This window comes from Oenanthe melanoleuca, chromosome 2, assembly GCF_029582105.1.
Source record: "Oenanthe melanoleuca isolate GR-GAL-2019-014 chromosome 2, OMel1.0, whole genome shotgun sequence".
Classification (NCBI taxonomy): domain Eukaryota; kingdom Metazoa; phylum Chordata; class Aves; order Passeriformes; family Muscicapidae; genus Oenanthe; species Oenanthe melanoleuca.
Window position 1 is genome coordinate 43,134,620 of NC_079335.1, and position 22,238 is coordinate 43,156,857.

At 37.0% G+C, this 22,238-nt stretch overlaps 2 protein-coding genes across 2 annotated transcripts; both read right to left on the reverse strand.

The window, feature by feature from the left end:
* Positions 1 to 4,341: 4,341 nt before the first annotated feature.
* Positions 4,342 to 11,530, reverse strand: LOC130249860 (transthyretin-like). Its single transcript, XM_056484996.1, has 4 exons — positions 11,337 to 11,530; positions 9,084 to 9,214; positions 6,345 to 6,480; positions 4,342 to 4,653 (listed from the first exon to the last, which is right to left on the reverse strand). The coding sequence occupies exons 1-4, from the start codon at positions 11,403 to 11,405 to the stop codon at positions 4,546 to 4,548; spliced, it is 444 nt and encodes a 147-aa protein (XP_056340971.1). The 5' UTR covers positions 11,406 to 11,530; the 3' UTR covers positions 4,342 to 4,545.
* Positions 11,531 to 13,419: 1,889 nt separating this feature from the next.
* On the reverse strand, positions 13,420 to 21,364 carry LOC130249859 (transthyretin). The gene is made up of 4 exons (XM_056484995.1): positions 21,075 to 21,364; positions 20,153 to 20,292; positions 15,502 to 15,637; positions 13,420 to 13,700 (listed from the first exon to the last, which is right to left on the reverse strand). The coding sequence occupies exons 1-4, from the start codon at positions 21,141 to 21,143 to the stop codon at positions 13,593 to 13,595; spliced, it is 453 nt and encodes a 150-aa protein (XP_056340970.1). The 5' UTR covers positions 21,144 to 21,364; the 3' UTR covers positions 13,420 to 13,592.
* Positions 21,365 to 22,238: the final 874 nt, after the last annotated feature.

The window sequence follows — 22,238 nt, forward strand, 5'->3', positions numbered from 1 at the left end:
TTTTGGACCAAGTGATGATGCATATTTGGGATGAGAAGTGATTGTATGTACCATGCAAGAAAAGCCAGCAGCTACCACTCAGATGTTTACAGCATGAGACTACTGTTCAAGCCTTCATTCTTCACACTCTCTATCTTAACTACTCAACTACATAAACTGCAGAAAACAGACTTGTAGCTTCTCTGGAAGTGAGGACAGAGGCCTCTTCCAGAAATTTTTGATACTAAACTGCCCCTCCTGATATTTAAATGAATGCTTTTGTTTCTTTTTAAAATGTGTTTTGTAAATATGTGATGTAAATTAATGTGTGTACATTGCTTTTCAATTGTTCAGTATTTTATGCTTCAGTATGTGTTTGAGTGTGTTCTCATTTGAATTCTATAGGAATGTTTTTATTAGCATGACAGAACAAGTGTAAAATTTAAGTATGCTTATAAAAAGGTTATACCTTATGTGAAATGAAGGAAATATTAATTGTTGGCCAGCTATGACTGTAAACTGTTATACTAGTTTTGAGCTCTAGGCCTCCTGCATAACTATATAGAAAAGTAATTTCTTATATGAACCTGCTAGAAAGAAAGCTTTTAATTTTATTTATTGCCAGCAAAATTGTATGAATACCCTGCCTGCCATTGAATTGTATTTATATGCATATTGCATGTGTATTACAGAAAATCTTGCAGTTGTTGCATATTAAGATCTACAGGAACTCTTAACTGTTTCCAAGTGTGCCACTAGTGTCAATGTCAGGGATTTTAATGCCTAAAATGATGTGTCTGGGTGCGTACAGTATTTTGGTATTGTTCTTTTTTTTTTTTCTTTTCTTTTTTTTTTTTTTTTTTTAATTCTAGTTAAGCAGCACTTTTATTCCTCCAAAATCAGAAGAGCCAAAAATGTGTCTTCATTGGAAGAATATTATAGTTAGATTTTTAAGATAATTATAAAACATAGTTCTAGTAGTTCAAATGCTTGCAGTGTGGGATTTTCAGAAGCACAGTTTTGGTCTCACTGTTCTGCTGATGAGGATGGTGATGACATAAGCAGAACAGAAAGCAGGCCAATCCCAAGTGCATTTTAAAATTCCACTCTTAATATATTATTCAATATAGCTATTTAAGGGCCTATTCTGGTAGAGTGCTGAGTGCTTCTATGATGCACTGAGGATCCTCAAGTCGATGACTGTCAATGAGATTGAGGTTGCACAGTCCCTCTAAGGATTGGTCCTGTTTCTCTATTTTTGTGGTGTTAAATGTAGGAATAACTAACCTCTTTCCTTATCTTCTTATTTTCTCTTTGCTTGTAATGTTATGCTACCTAGAAGTATCCCACTGCTAAGCATTATTATCTTTCCTTATATTTTTTTACATTGCTTGTTAATACAAAGGAAAAGGACCAGGTCATTTATTTTCTATGTTAATGCAAATATAGTGACCAAGATATACTAAACTGTTTTGTTTGTCAGTTACTCAACTCTTTAGGAACCAAAGACTGACTTCTGCTCCCATAAATAATGGAGAGCAGTACATATAATAAGGATTGTTTATCCATAGAGTGCTCTGTAAGAGTGAATCCTAACTTTGAGTCATTACTATATGTTGGTTTCCTGAATTGCTGCCTCAGATGGTGTGGTGCTTTGTACATTTTGTTTGCCATAAACACCTTTGATTTCTTTGGCATCCCAGCAGCAAATTTTGCCCTTAGCCATCCTTCAGTAACATTATGAGGTTAGCTGTAGGCACCCAAATATTTAGTAGAAATATTATTATTTAACGTAGTTGTTGAGAACAATTGTAAGGGATATTTTATGCCATACTGGAATTACCTTAATATCTAATAGTTAATCTAATATCCTTTAAGAATGATGTAATACAATGAAAAAAACTAAAAGCATGAAGTGATGAAAACATCCTTCAAAAGCATGCTTAAGTGTTTTGCTCACCTCCTGATAGATTTTTCTATAAGTGGGTGTATAGGACATTCTAAAGCATATGGAGAAAGCAGAGATAATACACAGTATGAACAATTATATCCTCAAAATACAATTAGTCTGATTTCATAGGGGACTAATACAGTCCTTTAAGAACAGCTGAATAAATTTTTAAATCCCTCATGTAATTTTGAAGTGGTTTCTGGTTTTCAGTACAGGTTCACCTATAATTTCACACCCATGATTATGAAACATCCTTTGGTACTGTAGGTCTGTACTGTTTTCTGCAGCATGCTTTTGTGCCCATTTCTTAGGCATTCTGTGAAATTTATGTGCAATTAAAAAAGAAAACCTAATGCATATATATGTATATATACTTACATATATACATACTGTATTACATGTATGCTGTGGCTGAACTAATATAACTTTACAGCTTTAAGTGATTGATCATGTATGGTCCTAGAAAAATGTGATTTAAACCAGTATGTGAATGGATTGTGACATATAGCTGAGTTCTTTAAAAGTTTACATTTTGGTGCCCCAAAATGATGGATGTTAAATTATGAATTGTTGACCAACACTCTTCTCTAAATACCTTTTATCATTTTGTTGGGAAGTTTTAGAAGTTGCCATCTTAAATTACATCAAAATAGTGTTTGTATACTACCTGCTTGAACTCAGTACTCTTCTGTAGTGAATTTTAACATAGACAGTGCCTTCAAACAGAATAAATACGATGCAGAACTAAGCATTGTGCACGTTCCTTTTGATAATTTCATGGTTCTTGTAAAATGCAGAGAGAAGCCAGTCACATTGGCTTTTGCATTGCTGACAAGGCAAATAAGGGACATCTTCAAGGAGTGACATGAAAGGAGAAGGAGAGGGGAGTATTTTACAAGATCCTGAAGGTCTTACAAATTAGCAAGTGAAAGCATTACAGAAATTTTAAGAGCTAAGATACTCTCAAGCCCATTTTCTGTATTTCCAATTTAAGTAGGAGAATATAAAAATATAAAGTCATTTTGCAAATAGGCAGTATATTGAAAAGCAAAATGTCCTTTTTCTTAGATCTTGCCACTCTATTTTTCTATTGTTATGTTTACTAATTGTTGTAGTGGGTTACTAATGAGCCAACTATTAAAAAAAGTTAAAAGGATCCATTGCATATCAGCAAGCGGAAGTGTACTTAAGATTATTTTATTTGTAGAGGTATGTAAGATAGGCTTAATGAAAAAAATGCACTGAAACAAATGCTGGGAATTTCCTGTGTACTATCATAGTTTTGGGTTTTTTTGTTGTTCATGAAAATGTTTGTACTTTTTTATCATTGTCTTTTATGAAATATAATGTTCTAAAGATTGTGTTGGTTTGTTTATTCTGAGATTCTGTGGAAAAGATATCATTTTTGTTTTTTGTTTCTAGACAAAGTGCTCGTTTTTCTAATGCTCAGTACCCCAAAGTAACAACAAAAAGGAAGGACACACCTGTCCATATTCATCAGGTTAGGCTGTGATGGGATCAAGGCTTGGGCTGCTTAGGCTAGGGTGTTTTCCCTTTCTTTGTATTTATAGGCTTTCATCTTTTGGTTTTATTAGGCTAAGTGACTCAACCTTGCATAATTTTCCAAGACAGGGTTGCTATTCTATTGAACCTCCTAAGGGTTCTTTCCTATATAGGGGATTACTAGAATGGGAATAGAAGGTTCATCCATATTTCTCCTGTCATTAAATAGGAAACTGATTTTCTCAGGATTCATCAGTTATCCTTATTTTTATTTGCATTTTACAGCTATTACAGAAGTGTCTGATGGTTTGAGGTATGCAAGTAATTTTGAGGAGTACTTTAACTGGGAACAGAATTTTCTGGAAATACATGAATAGGCTTGTTCAGGCATATTTGAGCAATGTACTTTTCTGAAACACAAGTTTCTGGTCTGCTCTTGAAAGTGTCACCAGTTATGATATATTGGAAAAGAGGAAAGAAGGCATTTTAAATATATGCAACCTGCTTAGCATCTTTAAATGCTGTTCCATGATGGTGTCACCTTTACCTGCTTTCACTTCTATGTCTCCAAAATCAGAATTCAGAGGTGAGTTTATCTGATAATTATGTGGGTCCCTGAGTAAGTAATCATCCCATGAGACTTCATCTGTTGTAAGCTTCATTAATAAAACATAGGAGATGGTAGTGGTGGATTGTATTTTCTGTCTGCTTACTTTTCATGAGACACCTTTCAGAGATGTGTTATGTTCAATTCCTTTGCAAGAAGAAAAGTAGTTTATCAACTTCATGGAAGACTTTGGTTTATTCTCAGAGTGCCCATAAGGGAATTTCAACACATTTTTTCCTAAGGTTAATGTGTTTTTCTCAAACCCTAAACTTTTACTCAGAAAGGCAACATTGACAATACAGAAATGCAGAATACTTTTATTCAGAAGAGTATTTGAAAACAAAGTCAATGCACTTTCTCCCTAAAGTTAACAAAGTGAATAAAAAACTTACTGTTAGTGATTTACTATGAAATCTAATGCTGTCAGTACAGTCAGATACTAAGTTCTTATCATTTATGGAAATTTTAATTTACACAACTGAATTTTCATACTTCATGTCAGCTTTTATTCCACTGGCTCACTAACTACTGCTGTAGTTGAGTAAGAGAAGGGACTAAGGACAACAACAATCTTGTAATGCCGATTTCCAGCATCATTAGCTGTGAACACCACCTGGAAAAAGAAAAAAATAAATATGAGACAAAATGAGAAGTGATCTCTAGATAAAAGCCTAGATGGAACCATTGTGATCATTGTATGTAACTTCACATGACACTTCAGAAATATTCTCACTCTGAACTGTGACTGCCTGTAACACAGTTTTTCCACAGATTAAATGCCCTTTGTTAAAAATATAAATATCACATTATTTAAGACTTCATTAAATTTATTTATTATCCAAATTGGCATTTTCTTGTTGATATTCATAAATACCAACAAGACTTTTTTTCTTGTTTCCTAATTGCTCCCTTATAAAGGTCTACTATTAACCCCATTGTTTTTCTTTATTAATAAAGAAAAGCTGGCCAATTTGCCCAGTCTTTCAATGTTGGAATGCTTTTGTTGCTCTTACCATGTTCTGTTCTTCATGGAACAGAATTAAACAGTGCTACACTAGCTATCATTAGGCCAGAGTATAAAACAATGAGTTTCTTTAGTTCTACTTCAAAATCCGGTGTTAGATAAGGACTGCATTAGTTATTTGGCCACATCATGATAATAACCTTACTTATGAATAATTTAGCACAGCCCTATTAACACAGCCCTGACCAGCACATCCTGTCCTTTGATTTCTCACTCCACATAATACATTATTTTGTGTTGTGAGATGAGAGGTGTCAGCTTTTAAAATAGGCTGTTTAATAGTATTCTGTGATGCACAGCTTGTGCTCCTTTCAACATTAATAAAAAAGATTTATGAAACAACCAGTGAACTGAGCAAAATGTGTTCCCTACTGAGGCTTATTTTTAAGAAAGAAGCCTCTTGCACTGCAGATTAAATTAATTTCCAGTCAACCATTATCTTGATATACAATAAATTTACTTGCATGCTGTAAATCTTTCATCTTCCCTTTTTTATTTCAGTTCCCACAGAAGGCAAAGCTATCCAGCATTAACCATTATTGTCTAGTACAAGAATGCCATCTTTCATTTATTTCAGGAAGACAGAAAATTTAATCCAGGTGTTTACTACCTTTTCTCCATGGAGATAAGGAACTGCTGAGCAGATCTGTCACAGTCCAACAAGCAACTAATACAGAACTGCTGCTACTGAAAACACTAATGCTGTTGAGGGGAAGGAGATAGCAGGCCTCACTTGATACCCGGTTTAGAACACCTTCCTCCAACCAGTTTATTTGTCCCATGCAAATTAAAGAGGCATGTCAAACCTTTTTTTTCTGGAGCTCCAAGCATCCAAAACATAGTTCATAATTTTGTTGTCTTTAAAAAAATCTAAATGATGAACTTTATCTGTAGCCATACAAATTCTGCCTGCAAAAGGCAGATACATTCTTTTCCTAGGGGACTTCACAGAGTAATCTACTTGTTGTCCCTCAAACACTTAGAATAATCACAAAAATAATCATGCACTTAAGTAGAGGTAGAAGGATGGAAAACCTCTCCATAAATGGCATATCTAGGAGCTTTGAGACTTATTGGGGATCCAGGACTAGGTTCTGTCATAAATATGTTGTTACAAACATATTTATGTTTATATTTGAGACTGTGGATTTAAAGTGTTAGTGTGAAAATATTTTAAAGTGAAATTAAAGTTCAACATATGCAATTAGTACCTTAAGTCCATACATACTAAGTATCTTTATTCTTTGTGACTGAAGTAGTGGAAAAAAAGGAATACTCACATCAGCATGGTGGTGGAAGGGATTCAAGCCCAGACTCTTCCAGTAAGAGGCTGTGTCAAGCTCAAGCTTGTATAACCCTGCTACAAATTGTTCTTTAGTTGTAAGCTCTGGGAGGCCTCCTTTGTCATTGGTTTGTCTGTGTAAGGGTAGAAGAACACAGTTTTATAGCTTGGTTAAAAGCCTGAAAAAGATGCAGTTTTTAGCAATTGAACTTGAGTGATGTGTGGTTTAAGTAATAGGATGAATATTTCTATTGATCTGGAATGGCTTATGTCCATCTGTGTTATGGATGCCTCAGAGCTTGTCTTGGCATTTGCTGCTTCCACAGTGACCACAGCAGATGGCTGCCTGCCATCTCACTAGCTGCATGGTCTGGGGGTGGGCCAAAAACTGGCATTACTGTTCACAGACTCTTGGCAGAGTCTTGGAGTTAATTAAATGAACCCACTCAGAGGGAAACTTCACCACTGCTGTAAGAAACGTGGAAGCTCTAAGATGCACTCAGTGTAGCTAAGTAGGGTCAACTGTCCTGATTTTTCCATGGTTTTCTTTCTTCCTTAAATGTATTGAGTTGTTTTATCAGTGTAAATATTGTTTACAGTTGGCTGTTAGAAATTTGAGATCTGCCATTTGAATGGACCATAGGTCAGCTAGCAGTGTAGCCTCATGGAATTCCTTGTGGTGTGTACTGGCCTCAACAAGCAGGTGGTTTTGTTTGATTTGAAGGTGCTATCACTGTTACCTAAAGCCCTAGTACTAGATAGATGAAACCATACATCTTTGAACATCAACCCATTTAGGGGTCCAGAAGCAATACTGAATGCTGACTCTCAGACAAGGCCCCTTTTAGAAACACCTTTCTGTGAAAGAAGTTTTATAATATTAGGGTATTTTTAGGCATTTTAGGTATTTACTAGGTAATTTTTATTGGGTAGGTTATCCACAAATAACAGAGCTGCTAGTGCCTGATTTGGGTATCTAAAGACTACTGTCTTGTTTTCTAGCTGCCAAACTTTTTTTGAACATATTTTGTTCAAATTACATGCAGAGAAAAATAATGTCATTGTGCAGTGCATTACTGCATTGATTTGTTTTTTCATGTAGCTTAGAAAATAAAGTATAGAATACTATTTATATCTGACAAGATGCTCTGTAGTCAGTTATCAGAAGTTTTATATCCATTTAATTGCCTCTTTTTTTCTTTGTCAGAGGTTGATCATTGCTAGATAACTGGTCACTTCTCTAATAAGCTTTTTCAGATAATACCAAATGCATCTTTGATTGAGAACCTTTGTTACAGGACCTCTTGCTAGCATTCAATTATTTATAAATTATCAAGGCAGGGGAGGTTGATTTAGTATTAGCATGACTTTTGCTTACCTTATCTTGAGGTTACTTTGCTCCTTGTTTCAAATGTTAAATGTGTTTTTAATACTTCAGTCAACATCCAGCTGTTATGAATATCTTAATATAGAGTCTCTAAGCTCAGAAATGAAAATAAGTGAACTGAACACTTGCTGAAAAATTTCACACATTTACAGTGGTAGAATATGTGTGAAATTGTCTTCTCACTTGGGGGTGTGAGGCAATTTAAGTAGTACAACATGAATAGATTGTTTTCCCACATTGTACAAGCATGTGTGGCCTTTGCTGTGTCTCTATTTTTCAAGGACACATGGGAGCAGTGATGCTTGTGCCAGCCCACTGCTCCACGACACCAAAGAGCCATATAAACAGTTTCTACTGGGATTTCTAGAAATGCATCTGAGTCTGGGATTCCATGGTTGAATCATGGGCTATGCCAGCTTTAGCCCCTGAGAGCCCTTTTTCACTATTTTTTTAAGGTGGAATAGACTGTTAGCATACCTGGAAAATTCTCAGGTGAGACTTTGCATGTATCCTGAGGAGCTTAGTGTGGAAGTTGAATATTGCTTGGTGAATAAAGAATGCTCATTCTGTGTATTCCATAAGAATTTTTCCAATTTAATTTCAGACTATACTTTGAGTAAAAAATGATTTTTATTTTTTTAAGTGTTAACATATACTAAAATAGAGGGCAATTTTAAAATGTGATCTGCATTTTAAATTCTACAATTATGTTTTTTAAAAGACATGATAATATTTATACCTCTGGAGATTCTTTTTTGTTATTTGAAGTGTGATTGCTTCTCTGTGGGGGAGAAGGTGAGAAAGATTTATCCCCAAATTTTCTTCTTTTGGCTAAGTCCTTTACCTTGAAGTAAAGAAGGCTATCAAATATGATGTGTTACATATTCAAAACAGTTTCCTTTTAAAACTGTGGTGTTGTAAGAAATGAAAATCCATTTAGAAAGACAGAAAATGGCCAATAAAGGTAGTATTCTCAACCAGAGTCTTGGTTTCAAAATGTAAGGGTCTGTCTGATTCTTGTGGTAACAGTGCTGCAGTTCATTGCTGGGTACTTAAAGGTAATATAGACCTTTGTAATGAAATTAAAGAGAAGTGATGACTGAATTAAAGGATAGCTTAAATTACTTTCTTGTGTTCATAGGAATTATAAAACGTTATAAAACCATTTTGGCAGTTGAAACTGTAGTGCATTTAAAAGACAGTCTGCAGCAAGTTAATTCAATTGTATGTTATTTTTCCTCTGAGCAAAGCAGACATCTCACTTCAGAGAATGTGGGACTGCTCTTTCAACTTTTTGGCCTCTTCCCACTGCCTTTCCCATCTTCCACTCATTATTTTAGTGTGACTTACTTTGAACTTAAGAGTTCCCAAGATCCATCTGCAGATTCTTTGTATAATTTAACTGCAACGTTCGAAGCTGGACTTCCTCGGACTGAATCCACAACTTTTACAAAAAGAGGATGCTTGGCATCAAGGGGGGACTGCAACAGGAAGAGAGAGAGTTTATGTTGCAAGGAGGGTAAGTGATGGTGCATCATAAAGCAGTGAGGAATCTTATTCTTCAGATCTGCAGTAGAGATCATATTTTCCATGAGAAGATTGCTTTGTGCTGAGGAAACATAATCTGGAGATTTCTGGGGGCTGGATATGGTGGAGCCAGGAAGGAAGATTTCAGGTGCTGTTGGCATGTAGCCATGTACACCAGGGAGGCACTGCAGCTCTGAAACCACATTTCTATTTTTTCTTTGGCATGGCTTAGCTACACATCATATCCAGCACGAAGTTGTAACTATATTGTGGCTTCAACAGGAAATAAATACATCCTCAAAGGTAGTGGGAATGTTTAAAAATCTGCCAACTCTTCTTCTGTATTTTGGGCTGGCAATTTGAGCACAGCTTTCTGGATTTGAGAGCCTCTGATACCTTGTTGCCATAGAGTTATCTCTCTTGCCACAGAGTTACAGTTCTGCTGTAAACATGATAAGTGCCACATGCAGACTCTCTAACAGCGTGTTGAATCAAATTCATCAACCCTGGCACTACACAAGGACAGGAGAGGGAAACCTCCCTTCAAATACAGGATGGCTGTAGTTTCATCCCAACATATTCATCACAAGGAGTGATTATAGCCTGATGTTTTACCTTTTCAAAAATAGAGTTGAATCAGGGCTCTGACCTTACCTCCTTCTGCAGATGAAGAGTGAGAAAAGAGTTTTGTGGAACGTGCTGATCAGGGATGATCCAAGATAGCAGTCATTGATATCCATTTAATCATTGTGAAATGAACTGTGATGTAGATGGTTAAAGATTAAGAGCCCTCTCATTCCTTCCTTCTTACAATGTGGGATGTTCCACAGCCAGGAGCCCTGTCCAGTACCATACCAATATATCAGCATGTATCTATACTGCCAGTATTCCCAGATTCCTCTTCTGGAAGGCAGGGGCTCCTCACTGCTGTTACCTGTGAGGCTTTGGCAAGAAGGGCTGCCACTGATTTTCCTGATTTTTACACCCTGGGAGCTCAGTGAAAGTCCTATTCCTCAACAATATTAGTCAGGTATTATTTTCCCAAAGAGAGTTGAGGGGAAAAATGAGTAGTTGAGGAGGGAGATGACGCCTTAAGTTTTAGTTTTTGTATTTTTCAGATCCTGTACTGCATTAATGTGTGACTTTGAACTTCATAGAAAGTGTTAGCAAGTTCTCTTCACAGTTTAGTCAGACAAAGCAATCCTTTCCCAGCCTGAGAATCAAGGACACTGTTGCAGCTTCAGCCCAAAAGTGTAAACAACAGCGAACTGAGGAGAGCAAACTGGGAGGATGGGACCTCAGAACCTGGAGCTGTAATTGGACAATTAACCCCAATATGTAAATGGAGCAAAACTTATAAAAGTGTGAAAATGTGTGACCCATCGTCTATCTTGGGTGGAGTCAGGGCCAGGCTCTTATACTGGCCAAGGTGTATCCTTTGAAGGCCTTTTAATAAATACCTACTCTATTCCTCTAACACTGTCTAGCCTCTGTTCTAGGTAGCCTCTCAAGCCATCAGAGAGACAAGACTGTTGTAGGAGAATTTCAGGCTGAAGCATCTGAGTCTTTAGCTTGCTTTCCTGTGATAAATGAACCCTCTGGAAGAAGAATCCTGACTTTAGCTCTATTCTTTACTTAGATGGGATTAGGCTGTAGTGGGCAGAGCAGTGAGACAGAAATCTAGAGAAGGCCTTTCTCCAGCATGGATTTTGCAGCAGGAGATTAAATTCCTCATGACACAGATTGTTCTTTATGCTGTGAATGATCGAGGTTTTTTGTCTAGTGAATATGGTAGTTTTTCCTTTCTTGTCTTATGCTATTTTTCATGTAATTGCTGTCTAATGACAAGCACTACTTCTCTACCCATACAGTCCTCTCACTAATCTCTAGAGAAGGAGAAAGAAGGACCAGAAAAGAGCAGCATCAGAGAACTACAGTCAGTACATAATGTAAAATCAAAATAATAGTAAAATAATAGAACATTCTTTATATGTATATATCTTTTTTTTTTTGCTTACACTAATTAAAAGTAATAAAAGAAAAGAATTTGGAATACATCAGTCCTGAGACACTTACCGGTGGTGCAGCTTCAGAGCAAAGTGCCAGGCCAGCTAAGAAAACCAGAAATACAGAATGAAAAGCCATTTTGCCTACCACTAGGAAGTCTGTGTCAGCAAGCAGAAACAATTGGGAGCTGTGATTTTTATATCAAGGCCTCTGAAATGAAGCTACTTATCAGAAAACCCCTATGACTTTCAACACGTAAATTCATACTATTTACTTAGTAAACAATGAGAGAATAAGTAACCCATACAAACATGAAGCTTGTCTGTGAAAATAAGTATTTTCTATCCTTGTATGTGAAATATTGTGAACATTGCCTAGTTCAACTACTATGTCAATTTTCTTGGAAGAAATATCTATTCTCTCTTATTTTTCTCTTTTTATTGAGGAGTAATGCTATATATGCTCATATAACTGAGAGAAATGCAAATTTTATGTCAACTCAGTAATTTCAGTGAGAAATTCTCTGTGAGTATGGCTTGGTTTGAGTCACCCATGCTTATATATTAAGGGATTTCTTTCTGTGTCACTCTCCACCTCTAATAGAAGGTAGGTGGATAATCTGTGGGCTATTTTATTATCTAAGACATTCCCTAGGAAGAAAAATATATTACTTTTAGTTTTCAGCATGGCTTCAAAATACCTACACACCAACTTTTGAAGCACATTTAAACAGTATTTTAAGCTGTATCACTTGTCCCTTAGATTCAGTACAAGCTCAGGACTTTCCCCATATAATCTAAGTCAACTCCTGCCAGAAGCATCTGGTTCAATACAGGGAAGTGTTACTTCTTGAAATTAAATTTTATATTTCTGATCTTTGCTGAGACATATGTACATGCACTTTTTTACTAGGTTTATCCTCTCATCAGATGGATGCTACAAGCAGAGTAGGTTTTTTCTGTTTGTTTTGTTTTTGCTGAGTATATCTATATGAGCAAATTTATATCCTGTTTTGTGGGCTTGGCATAACATACTTCAAATGGAACCTACTGGTTTTCAAGCTCCAGGAACAGCAGGATCCCATGAAATCTCCATACTTTATGACAAGTTCTGTTTTGAAACTGTTTGCACTGCTTACAAGAGTTGTGTAACTACGGTAGCATTTAGAAATCTGTGAAAAAGTAACCAGTGAAACGCTAAAGGTGAGCTTTTGTAACTTGTGAATTCACTTGCTATGGTGTCATCCCAGCAGGCTTTGGGTATAAACTCCAAGGTCAGCAGTGAATGGGTACTGAAGGTTTCTGGCATGATTTCAGGTTTTTTTTTTGTCTGTAATTTATGTAATCCAGTTAAAAATCAATTCCTCTACCTAAGGATACTTTAAACACAATAGGCCATGGTTTACAGAAAACTCTGCTAAAGCCCTCAAAGTCTTCAGTTGGTTTATCAGCAACTTTATTTGAATCACAATCACTCTACAGCTTACCTTTCCCTATTTCTAAAAATATGAAGAGAATAAGATGATGCTTCTCTCTTTTGACTTCTTTTTGATGATGGCTACAGATATGATTTATTAGGGATTTAACTGGAATGCACCTGTATATGGTAGCCAGCTGTGTGATGTCAAATAATTACTTTAATATCAAAGATGTTAAAAAGTGCTAATTGAAATTCCTTCAGTACTTCCTAGATTGATTGAGCAGCAACCTTTCCTCCTGAAACATCAATATGTTGAGGTTTACATGAAGTTTTAAGCAAAGGTACACAGATTCTAACTCTTCCAGCTCTTTGGACATACTTATTTCAATGGTTTCTGCATTGTTTGTTCTACTGCTAGTTGTTCAGAATTTCGTCTATTTACCCTGTGACCTGGTTGATAGTGGGACCACATTTTCTATGTGTAAGCTTGGAGTGGCACAAATGACTTTCTTATTTTGAGTACATTTATTTGATACATTTTTTTAAGGTAACACAACTATATGAATTTCCTGTTTAAAGCCAATGTATTTGGTGAGACTTCTTTAAGATGGTGGAGGAAGATAACAAAACTAAATTAAGTGTCATCCCATGTGTATTTTTCAGATGCCCTTTGCACTTCAGTGCAAAACATAATACTTTAGAAAACAGTAAAATTTCACTGATTGGTCAAAACTGTTTTAAAGAAGTAATATTTTATTGTCTTGTCTGAAGTTTGCCAGGTTACAAAATGGAAAAAAAACAACAACTAATGTGGCAAAAGGTTATGCTTCAGCAGTAGGAAAAAACCTTCCTCCTAAAAGCCTATGATAGTTCTAGTGGAGGAAAGTGTGAAAAGATAGTAGATGTTTATTCCTGGGGGTCAGTGACAACAGCAGTGGTGGAGTAGGAGAAAGGGCTGAGGAGAGCAGCGATGGTGTAGTGGCGGTGACCGGAATCGTTCGCAGTGAACACCACCTGGAAAGGACAAAACTTGTGGTCATGGTGAGCAACATACAGTCAAAGCTACACTGTTAACAGCTAAGCAGCACACCCCATCTCATCTGCAGAGCACTTTGCTGGCTCTGTGCAATGCTTTCACCCTTCTGGAGGGCAATGCTGCCTGTTCCTTTCTGATTGCCAAGGACAGATATTGTGAGATTTGGACTGAGGTCCACAAAGAGCCTCAGCTGCAGTGGAGCTGGATGGAAATACCCACCTGAGCCAGGCAAACTGCTTTGTGATGTGGGATGGGAGGGTAAGGGGGAGGCATCTAAATGACCAGTAAGAGACAGGGGTAAAATTCCACCTAGGGAATTTAAATACAGCCCTTGTGTGACGTGTCCAAACAAGGCAGGCAGCTGGAGCCCAAAGCTACTTTCTGTACTTCAGTGCCCCCTCCTGTTTTTAACATCACTGATGATGGGTCAGTTTTTGCATTAAGAACTGAGTGGCTAGACTTGCCAGAACAGGGAGAGACCCTTGCCCTATGACAATTCAAATCTGCTGCTCTCCAAATCACTCCAATGGGACTTGGGACACCCAGTTAGCAGGAGAGTACTGTCTCCTGGGTTAAATTCCAGCTTTCTTTAGCCTACTATTTGATCTATTTTCTAAACCATAATGCACTTTCTGTAAGTGGACTAGAGAGCTCTCTCCATGGCCAAAGTCTAAGCTGCTGGGACATGAGGACTGTAGGCTTCAGTAACCTTGTACACATTTAGTCACTGAATTCTACCCAGGCTAGCTTGTTGACTTGTAGGCTATTATGTCAAGGAAAAGCTCTTTAGCCTAGCTGGAACAGTCTCAGTCAGGCACTTTTAAGCACCTTCTGAAGTGTAGCCCTTGCAACTTTCAGACATCCAAATGCCAACTGCACCTTAGACTTTTATGCACATGGGACTCAGTTATTTGTTTTAGTTTTCCACAGAACTCCATGAACTTGTGGTTTGAAATGTTCTACAACAATATCAGTAGTTGTTCCAGACTATTTAAATTGGGTAATCTTAAATTTAATGACAGATTAAGCCTGAAGAATTTAAACAGATTTTTTGATGTGCTAAGTAAATGTAGTAGAATAGAGCACACAATAAATCAGCTTAAGACTGAAAGGAAAGGGAGAGACAGGATATTATCATATTTTTGGCCTACTTGTGAAATTTGAGTATCAATGAAATAGTCAACTTTTCTTTTCCCACTACGGTTATTTCTTTACTTTTTAATACCTCCTTCTTATTTTTTTTTTTTTTACTGAATTTTCTGAATGATACTGAACATCATTTTAAAAAAAGACACACCAGAAAGAATTGTTTTTTCCTGTAATTGCACGTCATATTAGAATTCAGGGATTTTGTGTGAGTGATATGGGGAAAATACCTCTGATTTAAGCATAGCTTATTTCCTATAAAATTAGGGTGCCCAAATCACTCAATTCCTTTAACATCAGTAAAATCAGTTTCTTTTTCTTGGTACCTTTTTTTTTCATAAACACTATCTACTTTTGAATAATGTAGCTCTTTTTGAGCAAGATTCTCTGCTGGTATGAGGAGGGGCACAGCCACACCTTGGAAGAGCTGTGTCAGCATTTGCAGAGAAGTTGGCTCCTTCTTGTGGCTTAGCTGGATATGTACTGCCTTTATTTGCTCAGTGCTGTGTGGCATGAACCACTTCACTGAGTGATGCTGCTCCTTCAGCATCAGAGGATCTTTTTGCTCTTTGCAGCAGATGCCACTGCACAGGCAGGGTATCCTGGTTATCAGGGATATTTGCCACTACTTACATCAGCATATTCATGGAATGCAGAAAGCCCAAGTGCCTTCCAGTAAGAGCTGGTTTCAAACTTCACCATGTATTTTCCCTCTACAAACTGTTCTTCTGTCGTGAGCTCATGAATCTCTCCATACTCTGTGGTTTTCCTGCAATGATTAAATATCTATATAAATATTTTATACTGTCATTTAGATGCTAAACAGAAACAGTCAGTGTGGAATATTAAATTGCAGAGGTGCCAAATTCTGCATTGAGCAGTTTCTAATAATTTGAAATAATTCCTTCCCTCTATGTAGTGTGTGTTTCCATACACTGCAATGTCTGTCCTTGATACCAACTCACAAATCAAAGCTGGCTGATTTAAGGTACCTCTTTTAGTACAATGTGTAACTTGTACCAAATGTCCACTGGAACCAAAGGTTACTGTCTTAGGAGAAGAATTGTCCTGATGAGAGGCAAGATGCTAAATCTCAAAATAAAACTGAGGAGAGATGAGAAATTATATTGGAAAATTATTTTGCTCTTTAGTTATTAGCACTGAAGCTCTGGAGTTAATTCCTATACCCTGATGTGATTTTATGTGACCCTGAGTGGTAATGTCTTGGAAAAGCAATTTATCATCACAGGATTTTAATAATTTGAATCACAATGCCTTGGTCAAAGAGCAAGAGGCCTTTTCCACTGGGTGTCATATAAATGAGCAATAGGAATTCCCAGCTCAGAGCTTATGTGTTCAGCTCATAACAAAAAACTGTGGATGAAGAAACTCCAGCAGCAAGAGAGAAATACAGCTGGCACTGCACCCTATTTGTTTGAAAAGGAAGTTTTTCAAGCTTTGTATAACTTTAGCTGTTTAAATATTTACATACTTAGCTCCTAAACCCCATTTATCTCTTTTCCCTTCCTTTACTTAGTTTCTGATTTTTAAGCTTTTGTGTTTGTTTGTTTATGTTTGTGTCTATTTCTGCTGAAAATATTTATTTGATATTTATAGCACTTCATAACCACATGATTTAGCTGAAGGAAAAATGAAGAAAGCCTTGACTGGGAGAACTTGTGGGACTTTCCTGTTTTATGGCAGAACTTTTCTGCTAGGCAGAAAACTAACTTGAGGAGCAGAAGAGGAAGTGGAGAAAGCAGTGATGTGCTACTTACTTGGGACAGAATTAGCTGTGCTATTGGGCTTTTCTTTCCCAGTCTCTTTCTCCTCCACCTTATTTGTAATCTTTTGTTAATGGTGGTAAATAAAAAAGACTGAATGCCAGAGCTTTTGCTTAAATTAAGAGGTAACAGGATTGAAAATCCCATGCTAATTTTAATTTTTCTTATTTTTCAAGACTGACAAAATCTCACTGGTCCAAAACAAGTGTAATCAAGTGTATCCAGGGTAGATCCAGGTGAACCTGCAGACAATCCAAGTCCTGTTTGAAACAAGTATCATAGTCTGTTTGTAAAGTGTATGCATCTGTTTCCTTTTAATTTAATTAGTAGTTACTGGTTTAATTTATATTGTTTTAATAAAATAAGAAAGAATTCATTCAAGAGTGTCCTTGAAGCTGTGAATTACTGAGATCCTGCAGAAGAGAAGTTAGCAATCCACATACTTCTTATAATCTGGATAGTCTAGACACAAAGCAATTAAAAGGAAAACTGGTATCTGTCTCAAAGTCTTTGCTCAGAAAAACAGATTAGTTTTAGTTTGAGATAAGTGTGGATGGAACTGGAATGGTGCTTTCCCTAAGGGATACTGCCCCAGAGTCAGATGTTAACCATCCAGAACAGCTGAGAAACTGGAAACAAGAACTCCCTTGAAAAGGCATGCCCACTACCAGAAGTTAATGGCACTTCCTTGTTTTCTGTCTTTATTAAGTGGCAGCCATTCAATGCAACTGGTCTCACAAGGAAACCCTTCAGCACTACTGCTGCACTGACAGCCAGCAGGACAGTGTGTGATTCAGAGCCTGGAGGGCACTAGCACAAGGCAGAGGATGCTCAGCATTCAGCACTGGTAGCAAAATGTTGTGATTTTTTCTGAGCAGCACTTGTATTTCTGTCTAAGGAGGGACTAAATATAATATGGTTCCTTATTCTTAATAGGATGTGTACTGCCAGCCGCTGCTGTAAGATGGACAGTTAAGTTAAAAAGCTGTGTTTTCCAGTAAAGTTGCTACAGTGCCAGCTCATCTGTGATCCTGATCCTCTTTTTGACTATCTGGACCTAAGCTGTATATTGTGGCCAGGTTAAATAGACACTGTCTGTACAATGATGTTTGTGAACTCTTAGGACATGTACTGCATTGAGATAAGCTGTGCTCTCAGATGCAGACTGATGAGGAAATATCTCAGGAGAACAAGCTCTTATTTTGGAGTTAAAAAAAAAAAAAGAGGGTTGGGGAACTATTTCAAATACACAGAAGTCTCTTCTTTCATGACTTGTGACCTAGGTCACATGAAAACTGTGTTTGGTGACTGCAACTCTTGAACCACATGATGGAACCTAGATTTCTAAAAATTTGTGAGGAGTGAGAAGGTCAAAGATAGTCATGGGAGGAGATCATATAGAATCCAAATCACGTGTTCTGTGCCCTAAACCCTTTCTCAGTATGTGTCTTAGCTCAAGTTATCTCTTCTTGCATATTCTTAGCTAGAGTAATTTTGAAATAAGCCTCTTAATAAAGTCAACTGCTACTGCAACTCCCCAATGCCCCTTAAATACCATTACTCAAATTCAACAGTTGCTAAGTACATTTGCTTAATTCCATGAAGTGTGCTTGCAAAGTAAAAACAAGAAAACAAAATGGTAAAAACATAACTGCAACAGACATTTGTGCAACTTTCCTGTATGTATCTGCTAGGTACTGTAAGTTCAAAATGTTATTCACCTGACAGGAGTATTTACAGATTGTGCTCCTGGATTTCATTCATATTTTCAGCTGTTTTACCACAGGGAAATTCTCACTTCTCCAAAAGAATAAAATTGTAATCACATAAAAAAACTTGGTTCAAACAACTGTCATCACCTAAACTCAATGGTAGCACTGAACTCAGCCTTGGTAATGATGCAAGTCAAGAAAAATGTCAAAATCTTTACCTTGAATAAAAATTGTGATTTAATGTTCCTTCAGTGTCATCCCCCAGCAAAATGGTTCTCACTTGCCTAGTGAGAATCTTCTCAATTTATGTTGAAGAAAAAATTATTAGATTCTCTTGAGTGTACTAACCTAAAGTGTCAACTTTAGAAACTTTTAGAAGTTGCCTAGGAACTACAGGATTTGTGTCCATGGGCTTGTTGAGAGCAGAGTTGTAAATTAAACACTCTGTTATGTTCCAGAAGTGAGGGCATTTATTAATGACATTACATTTATCTTATTCTTCTGCAAATTGTATTTTGTATTAGATGTTAAACAGCACTTGATGAAACATTTGAAATAATTTGGTTTCCTAATAATGAAAGGAATGCTCACTAGGGATGTTATCCTTGTCTCTGCTTTCCTTGAAAAAAATGTGTCATTTTTCATGGAGTTTCTCTGTTCATTAAAGTATATAAATCCATTTTAGGAGTCATTTATTCCTAGGTTAACACTCAGCACTTGGGAGTGGAGTTTTTTGTTTCTCTCTCAATCTTGTAAATTTTCTTGCTAATTTTCATTTCGGAAAATTGTTTTTTGTTTTTAATTTTATAAAAAGGAGCCATTCAGATGGAGAGAATTTATCCCTCCTTATGGTTTTCTTCTCTGGGGTTTTATTTTTTTTCTGCTGCTTTTATGTAAATTATGCTATAAAAATCCTAGTGAAAAACAGTTAAATGTAAAATTGGCTCCTGTCCATTCTTGTGCTTATCATTGTGTGCTTGAATATTCTGCTGCTGCTGAGACATCTCTTGAGTTATTTAAAAATTTGATTCAACAAATTGTTGCAATGAAAGTAAAATGTCTGAATACCTCAGCTATTTGAATTTTAGTAAACTGTGTTCTTCTGTTACTCACACACCTGTCACAGACTGAAGGTATTGTCTGACCTTCTGTGATGTCCTAAGGTGTTTGTAAGTATTGTAAGGATAGATATTTTTCTAGAAAAAGACATTCAGAACTAGAGTAATGGCCTCAAACAAATGCTGACTCTTTGCTTCTGTGTTGTGTTACAATAGGATTCTTTAAAACTTTCTGGTCAAGGAGTTTCTTCCAACCAGCACATTTGGTACACAGCAGAAGATGAATAATGCACTTATTATTTGCATGCCTGCAGACAAAGCTTACAGAGAGAACTTTGTATGTGACTGCTGCAAATAAAGCTCTGTATTTATTGCATATGGAGATAGGTTAGCCTGGGTCACCTATAAAAAGCTGGTAAATAGGCTTTTTTTAAATTTCTGTAGAAAGGAAAGATACTGAAGCTAGGAGGAAAAATAAGTGTTAAAACTAGACCCTTACAAAGATAATATGAGCATCTGAACATATTTTTGCAATTAGCATTTCAGTCATGGATAGGTTCCACTTAAATGTAATGGATTTTAGATCAGAATTCATGTGCTGTGAACACTGATAGTGTGGCACCCGTGTCAGAAAACATATTTCTGCTTTGATCAGAGATCCATTCCATTGACTCCTCAATTGCTTGCCCAAGACTCCTTGAAAATGGCTCCAGAAGACTACACAACTCACCCAACAGCAAAGTCCTGCCAGCTTCCATCTTCAGCCTGTTTAAAAACTTTAACAGTTACATCAGATGCAGGGCTTCCTCTGACTGCATCCAGCACTTTCACCATAAGAGGGCATTTGGAATCAACAGAGCCATGGGAGACCTTGGGAAAAGGAGGAAAAGTTATATAGGAGCTGTTCACCAAGCCTGCAAAAATCTTCTCCCAAAGAAAAGATGGATTCTAATTGCAGAATTACCATTCACTTAAAAGTGACAAAAGTCCTCTGACAAATGCTGTTCAAAGCTAATTTTCAAACATCTATTTCTTAAGCAGAGTATCTTAGATCTTTATACTGATAACTTTATGACACACACACAGATTGCTTGATCAATATTTAGAGTTGCTCTAAATGGCTCTAGGAAAATGGTATAATGTTACACCTTTATAATGAGATCACAAATATGAAAATAGCAAATTCTTGTAAGTGCAGACAAAGTATTTTGACTAGGGAAACCAACAAAGAAATACATATTACATCCTAAGACTGAAAGAATATCTGTCTCTTAAGCTTCATTGCACTATCAAGAATCCTTAGTCACACCTCAAAAATATTTTTAGTGCTTTAGAGAAGCACTTGTTTGGTAAAGCTGCATCTTTATTGAGGTTATGGGATGTGAGTCATGAACAGATAGAAACAAATAAAAAAAAAGTCACACCACACAGATCCCTGACCCTTCCATAATACCTTAAAATAGGTAGGTAAATGGCAAGAAAAGAAAAAAAAGTTAAAGAGTTCTGAAGATGCTAATATAAAAAACCCCAGAAATAACATTCTGGTAAAACCCAATGGTTATAGAATTTAATGGATGAGGAGGATGCTAGTCATCTAGAAAATCTAGATTATCATTCTTGTAATGACTGAATTTGAATACAAAGAAACTCACCAGTGGTGCAGCTTCAGAGAAAAATACCAGTCCAGCTAAGAAAACAAAGAGCACAGACTGAAAGGCCATTCTGCTTGCTGTTAGTGAGCCTGGGTGCCAGCAGCCAGGAGCTGGGGGGATTTGGGATTTTATAGCCAATCCAACAACAAAACAGGCTGCTTATTGGGCGCCCATATGACTCCAAAACTGCTGATTCTGATTATTTGCTTAGTAAATAGCCCAATCCTAGAGTCAGTCCATGAATAGCACTGCCATTGAAGTCAATGGAAGGACTGCAGGATCACTAGGGCAAAGAAAATAAGTAACGGACACAAACATGACCCTTGCCTGGGGAGATTACACTCATAGAAAGCCCTCCACAAAATAACACAAATGACCTTTGTTTGCCCAGAAATCCAACCAAATCTAGGACAACTTCTTTACCTTGCCCTCAGGTTGTGCATGAAAATGTTCCAATGCTTTCTCTGCCCCTGCCCCATGTTCCTTCTCAGTATGTTCTGTGCTTTCTGAGGATCAGGTCCCACATAAGGATGCAGACTCAGTATATGGCTGATGGAGTTTGTTCATTGTCTGGCTCAAGCAGGGCTGGATTCCCAATCAGTCTCCCTGCTCGTTGGAAAGGAGCAATGTCTCTGTGTTGAGACAGAGCTTAGATGGGATCTGACACAATCTGCTACCCCCCCAGAAGTTTCTACTGATTCTTCTTGCCCAACCTTCAGGTAGACATTGAGATCTCCTCTCAATCACAGGGAAAAGACCTGTAGAGAGCTGTCTCCTTGGGAAGCTAAAGCTCTCAGAAAAGTGAAATGAGTCCTCTCTTGCACCATGCACCCCAGAAGGAGCCAAGGCAGCCAGCAAAGTCTGGTAACTTGTGTTAACATCTGGCTAAGGGTCTAGTTGCCAAACCTTTATGATGCTGGGAATGTAATTGCTACATCTATGTTTGTACATTTTGACATTTGTAAGTCTACAAATGCACATTTAAGAAGTTTTTCAGGGGTGAACTCAGCCCCAGCTGAGTTGGGAGAAGTAATCTGAGGAAGATGGCATGGTATAGCTGGGTTCTTTCAGCTGCATCACATAAATTGTCCATACTGTACCTTGTGTTAGTTGGGGGACAAAGAAACTGCCCTGTTTAGCAGTGCCTTTTCCCTACATCCTAAA

Excerpts from the sequence above, each read along its gene's own strand:
- LOC130249859 (XM_056484995.1), bottom strand. The coding sequence starts at position 21,143 with ATGGCCTTTCAGTCTGTGCTCTTTGTTTTCTTAGCTGGACTGGTATTT. Across the intron at positions 20,293-21,074 it reads TCTCTGAAGCTGCACCACTG|GTCTCCCATGGCTCTGTTGA; the intron begins GTGAGTTTCTTT and ends CCTTTTCCCAAG. Across the intron at positions 13,701-15,501 it reads CATTCCATGAATATGCTGAT|GTGGTGTTCACTGCGAACGA; the intron begins GTAAGTAGTGGC and ends TGTCCTTTCCAG.
- LOC130249860 (XM_056484996.1), bottom strand. The coding sequence starts at position 11,405 with ATGGCTTTTCATTCTGTATTTCTGGTTTTCTTAGCTGGCCTGGCACTT. Across the intron at positions 6,481-9,083 it reads TGGGAACTCTTAAGTTCAAA|ACAAACCAATGACAAAGGAG; the intron begins GTAAGTCACACT and ends ACCCTTACACAG. Across the intron at positions 4,654-6,344 it reads CCTTCCACCACCATGCTGAT|GTGGTGTTCACAGCTAATGA; the intron begins GTGAGTATTCCT and ends TTCTTTTTCCAG.